Genomic DNA, 6,483 nt, shown 5'->3' on the forward strand with positions numbered 1-6,483 from the left:
TGCCCTTTGTTATGTTGAGGAATGTCCCTTCTCTTCCTATTTTGCTAAGAGTTTTGATCAGGAATGGGTGTTGAATTTTATCAAATGCCTTTTCAGCATCAATTGATATGATCATGTGGTTCTTTTCCTTTATTTATGTGATAAATGATATTGATTGTTTTTCTAATGTTGAATCATCCTTCCATACCTGGTGTGAACCTTACTTGCTCATAATGTAAGTGTTAGGATATTTGATGCTGTAGTGCCTCAGGCATTTGACTGCTAACCAGAAGGCTGGCTGTTCAAACCCACAGCCACTCCTCAGAGGGAAGATTGGGCAATCTATTTCCATAGAGATATGGCCTTGGAAACTTAAGGAGGGGTCGCTATGAGTCAAAATCAACTTGATGACAGTGAGTTTGGTCATAATGTATTATTTGTTTGATATGTTGTTGGAGTCTGTTGGGTAGGATTTTGTTGAAAATTTTTGCATCCGTAATCATGAAGAATATTGGTCTGTGGTTTCCCTTTTGCGTGATGTCTTTGCCAGGTTTTGAGATTAAGGTTATGCTTGCTTCATAAAATGAATTTAGAAGGATTCCATCCTTTTTTGTGTTCTGGAATAGTTTGAGTAGGATTGGTGCCAGTTCTCCTCTGAACATTTGGTAGAATTCTCTGGTGAAACTGTCTTGGGCCAGGACTCTTCTTTGTTGGTAATTTTTTTGTGACTTGTTTAATTTCTTCTTTTTTTTGTGGGTCTGTTCAACTTTTCTACCTCAGTCTGTGTAGGGTTAGATAAGTAATGTGTTTCTATAAGTCTGTCAATTTCTTCTAGATTTGCAAATTTGTTGGAGTACAGTTCTTCATAGTATCTTGATATCCTTTTTATTTCAGTTGGTTCTGTCATGATGTTGCCCATTTTGTTTCTTATTTGTGTTATGTGTATTCTCTCTTTTCCTTTGTAAAATTTGCCAGTGGTTTGTCAATTTTATTAATCTTTCCAAAAAACTGATGTCTAGTCTTGTTTATGTTTTTCTGTTAACTTTGTATTTTCTATTTTATTTATTTCTGCTTGAATCTTTATTTCCTTTCTTCTGGTGAGTGTAGGCTTTTCTTGCTTTTTTTTCCCTAATTGTTGGAGATGTTGGTTTAAAGTGTTGATTTTGGCTCTTCCTTCTTTTTTTGATGTGTGCATTTATTTCTGTATATTGGCCTCTGATCAGTCTTTTTGCTGTGCCCCAAAGATTTTGGTATGTTATGTTTTCATTCTTGTTTGATTAAAGGAATTTTTTTAATTCCATTTTTTATTTTTACTGTTAGCCAATTGTTGGGGGTGTTGTTCAATTTCCATGTGTTTGCTCCTTTTCTGTTGATCTTTCTATTGTTGATTTCTGCTTTGATAGCACTGTGATCTGAGGAATGCTTTGCAGTATTGTTTTAAATTTATTAAGGCTTGCTTTATTGCCTGACATATGGTTTATCATGGAGAATGTTCCATGTGCACTGGAAAAGAATGTATATTTTGCTGTTGTTGGGTAAAGTGTTCTGTGTATGTTTCTAAGGTCAGATTGGTAGATTGTATTGTTTAGTTCTTCTGTGTCTTTGTTGAGTTAGTTTCCATATTTTCTGTCTGTGATTGAAAGCTGTGTGTTAAAGTCTCCTACTATGATTGTGGTGTCATCTATTTTTCTTTTCAGTTCTATTAAAGTCTGATTTATGTATTTGGGGGCTTTTTCATTGGGTCCATAGAAATTTATTATGGTTATATCTTCTTCCATTGATCCTTTAATCATTATATAATGATTGTCTCTTATGGTGGTTTTTGTCTTAAAGTCAATTTGATCAGAAGTTAATATTACCACTGCAACTCTCTTTTGTTTGCCATTTGCTTGATCTGTCTTTTTCCAACCTTTGATTTTTAGTCTATTTTTGTCTTTGTCTCTAAGGTGTGTCTCTTGTAGACAGCATATTGATGGGTTATGTGTTCTAATCCAGTCTGTATCTCTCCGTCTCTTGAGTGGTGCGTTTAATCCATTAACGTTCAGTGTATTTACCGACAAGTATAAATTTGTTGCTGTCATTTTGTTATGTGTTTTTCCATGGTGTTCCCGGTTTCTTTGTTTCTCACAATTTTCTGTGCTGGCCTCATTATGTTTATGAATCATGTTATTTCCTTCATTGCTATTGTTTTCGTACTTGCTAACTATTTGTTCTTTTCCTCTTTCTTACTGTGATTTGAAGGTTTATCCTTTTTCTTTCAGGTTACCCTGTGATTTATAAGTATCTCTCCAAGTTTAGAGCAGTCCATTTTATCTTGCAACTCTATTGACTTTCTCACCATTTAGAAGTTCTGTAATACAGTATTTTTTCCTTCTTTTTGGTTTTTAGTTGTCCTCATTTGCCAATTGATGTCTCTGGTTCCCCGTTTACAATCTTGTAAGCTTATTTTACTTTGGATACTTCCATAACTGGCTTGGTTTTTGGGTTATGTCATCACGTGTATTAATGGTCACTTATTGTTTGGTATTATTGGTTCTCTGTCCAAAGGACTCTCTTTGGTATCTCATGTGTGGTTGGTCTGGTTTTAACAAATTCCCTTAATTTCTGCTTATCTGAAAATCTCCTAATGTCACCATCATATTTAAGGGACTGTTTTGCTTGGTATATGTTTGTTGGTTGGAAATTTTTCTCTTTCGGGGTTTTATATATACCATCCTATGGCCTTCTCGCCTGGTTTCTGCTTATTAATCAGAGTTTAGTCTTATTGGTTGCCTTTTGTAGGTGACTTCTCATTTTTCCCATGCTGCTTTCAGGTTTCTTTCTTTGTCTTTAGTTTTGGTGAGTTTGATGATGATATGTGTTGGTAAGTTTGTTTTTGGGTCTATCCTGTTTGGGGTTCATTGGACTTCCTGAATGGATATATTCTCACGTTTAAATCAGGTAAGTTATCTTCCAACAAATCCTGGACAATTTTCTCAGTGGCTTATTTGTCTCTTCCTGGTCTGGAATTCCAGTTATACGTAGGGTAGTCCTTTTGATGTATCCCACATGAATCTTAGGTTTTCTTCGTTTTGTTTTTATCTTTTTTCTGATTGATCCCTTTCCAAAGAAGTATCGAGGCATTTGTCCTCAATCTCATTAATTCTGTCTTCCACTAATTCCATTTTATCCTTTGCCCTTTCAATGTGTTATCTAATGCTACAAATTTAGTATTAATCTTCTGGATGTCTTTCTGTAGCTTTTGAATCATTTCTAATTTGTCATTTATTTTTTCATTTTGCTCTTGTGTTTTCTTCTGAAATTCTTCTAGGGCTTCGTCTATGTTTTTCTTAATTTTGTCTGTGTTTTCCTTGATCTGTCTGTCAGTCCATTGAAGGTACCTAAATATAATTCTGATAGCGTAGTACCTAAGGCACTTGACTGTTAATCAGAAGGCTGGCAGTTGAAACCCAAAGAGGGGTCGCTGTGAGTCAGATCTGACTCGATGGCACATAACAATAACAACAACAACAAATATAATTCTTCTGAATTCCTTATCAGGGAATTTCAGTGTTGCTTCTTCCTCAGGGATATGTTCTGGGTCTGTATCCTGCTCCCTTGTTTCTGTTGCTGTATCTTGCTTCTTTATGTGGATTGTGATGATCTGTTGTCTCCAAGACATGGTGATTTTGTTGTATTTTATGTAATTGGTGATTGTATGCGGGAGTGATTCACCCAACATTTTCATTTTCTTTGTGGGTTTTTTTTTTTTTTTTGGATGTATGTGAGTCAGAAGGGTACTGTGCTCCTCTTATTCCCTAGTTGGCAGCACTTAGGCATTTACAACTTGTCTCCTGGTGGATGTGATAGAGAATGACAGTGGCTGCCCAGATCTCTGTGAACTGTTTGTGAAGAGCAGTTAAGTGTGAGTCAGGGCCTTATTGGTGGTGTGTATCATTGGCCAGTTGGTGCAGAAGGAAGTGGGCCCTCACTCAGCAAGTGGATCTGCAGGAGGTATAGGTGTGGTTGGGTTATATTGGCATGGTTGCTGTCTCCCACTCAGACACAAACAACAATCGAAAAACCATCAAAAAAGTATAGGTAAGAGGACAAAAAGCACACACTGCATAAACACACAGGAACAGTCATCAAAAGGAAGGGGGCAATAAATGAGAGAAAATGTTTAAAGAAATGCTTTTAAAAGCCAAAAGAAATGTGAATAGAAATGGGGGAAAAAACTCCCACAATATCTGGGGAGGGGAAAATAAGAGAAAAAAGGTAGAGTAGCAGAATAATGGAGAAAAAAAATGGGACAAATGCAAAAAACAAAACAAGGAATGGGGAGATCCACAAGAGAGAAAAAAAGGGGAGCCAGGAACAGGGAAGAGAGAAAAAGCCAAAAACTAGAACCTGGGAAGGGAAGAAGAAAGAATAATAACAAAAAAGATGGAAACAAAATAAGAAGAATTTTAATACAGACAAAAACAAACAAACTAAAAAAATATTATCTGGGTGGGGCAGAGTACCCTGGCTCTATCAGAGCACACACACTGTGATAAATTCCTGCCATACCAGAGGTGGATGACTAAGGGATGGCCACACCTCCTTTCACCAAGGGGGTGTGGAGTATAAGAGTTAGAAGGGGAATATTGCACCTTTTTGGTCCTCATTGTCCTATACGTCTTTGCTGTCCCTGGCAAGTGGGGCCTATTCTTAGGTCCCTGGAATCTGAGAGAATGCTATTGGTTTAAATATCCAAAATGGACGAACAGCTTGTAAACATTTAAAATGGCTGTGTGCTCCAGAGAGCCAAAAGTCCACAGCTGTTTGTCTCCTTCTTCACTGTTTTCCCTCTTATTCACCAGCCACAAGTGTAGTCCTCCATGTAGCCCCTGGCTAGCGTGCTGATTTTTAGGTTAATTCTTGGGTCCTAACACCACTTGAAAATATCCAAACTGTCCGTGCCGTCAGGATCACTGATAGTAAGCAGCTCCATATGTCTCCTTTTTCTCTGTTTTCATGCAGGTTCTTTTACTTGTTGGAATTTAGTCCACTTCCTTCTTTTCAAAGCTCAGGGCTCCAGCATTATCTTCTGTATCTGTGTTAACTGGTTTCTCTTTTCTTTGTTGTTGAGTGTTGAGTGTCTGCCTATTGCACCATCTTACTGGAACCCCTCTACTCTCTCTTAAAGGATCATTATGAGTCAGAATTCACTCAGTGGCAGTGGGTTTTTTTTTGTTTGCTTTTTTTGTTTAGGTGCTTATTTTCATTATTGTTTATTTTTTCAGAATCAGAAATTAATTTAAATTCATTGGCTCAAGAGCTTGAGACACCTAATAAGGTAATACTTTAAGCTTTATTTTGTCTTGATAAGGAACTTAAGTAATTTAATTATGACTAAGTACATTTATTTTGAAAATAATTAAAGAAGTAGTTTATAAATGTGATTAATTGAAAAGCTTATGTTGCTTCACCTTGTGCCTATTTTTAGTGGTGGCGACTGTTAAGTTGCTTGAATCCTTCCAGAAAAGTTTTATGCATGTATAGAGCACCCACTCAAACACCTTTTGAAACATATACACACAAATAAGCTTATAGTTCTAAGGCTTGCTTTCTTCTCTTGAAAAATATCTTGAAGATAATTCTACATCAACACATACAGATCTATCTCTTTTTTTCCCTAGTTGCATAGTGTTAATTAGATGTATTATTTAAGTATTTATTTTGTGAGAAATTACTGAGTGTCTTAAAATCTGGGATACGGCTATGGGAGTATGCATCATAGGAACAAAGGTTCATTTCCTGAGGATCCCTAGAACTTTGGTACCTTCAGAGCAGATAAGCATCCCAAATGGTTGTAGATCAGTTGGACATCTACAAGTGTGAAAATAAAATAACAATTATACATGGACGTGAAATGAATGTACAGCTTTGAACATATTATTGTACTTGTCTTTCTCTTGCACGGGCCTTGTTATTTTAACTTTATCTTCCCAAAGAACTGGATATTTTAAGATAGGATCATATATAAATAATTCAACATCTAAGTATCTAATATCCAGTATTTAAAGAATTCAAAAATACTTAGCAGAAGAGACTACTGTTAGTATTTACACAATTCCTAATATTTTCCTTTATTTTTTCTAGCTATAAAATAGTCGAGGCTAGCTGTAAAAATTCAGTTAATATTAAAATATGTAAAATAGAAAGTACAAGTCCCCAGAGTCTCCTCCTTAATTTGAAAAAATATATAGTTCTTCTAGACTGGTACTTTATATGTGTTTGTATTTATAAACATTACCTACCAGGCATTCTTTAAAGTGCTTTACATATATTACTCATTTAAATCTCAAAACAACTTTACAGTGTAAATACTATTAATATTTTTTATTTTTATAGAGATATTAAGTAACTCACCCAGGGTTATTGTTGTTGTTGTTAAGTGCCGTCGAGTCGTTTCCAACTCATAGCGACCCCATGCACAGCAGAACGAAACACTGCCCGATCCCGCGCCAGCCCCACAAT

The 6,483-nt window shown here is 35.9% G+C and overlaps 1 protein-coding gene across 1 annotated transcript in view; it reads left to right on the plus strand.

Annotated features, from left to right (window-relative positions):
• Window positions 1-6,483, plus strand: part of KIF20B (kinesin family member 20B) — a 100,191-nt gene that overhangs the window by 41,295 nt on the left and 52,413 nt on the right. The window contains exon 16 of the mRNA XM_042781415.1: window positions 5,247-5,299. Coding sequence (XP_042637349.1) covers window positions 5,247-5,299 — 53 coding nt within the window. The remainder of the gene's footprint in view (window positions 1-5,246; window positions 5,300-6,483) is intronic.

The sequence above is a fragment of the Orycteropus afer genome, unplaced genomic scaffold (genome assembly GCF_000298275.1).
Source record: "Orycteropus afer afer isolate SDZICR_OR568_19922 unplaced genomic scaffold, OryAfe1.0 scaffold00118, whole genome shotgun sequence".
NCBI lineage: Eukaryota > Metazoa > Chordata > Mammalia > Tubulidentata > Orycteropodidae > Orycteropus > Orycteropus afer.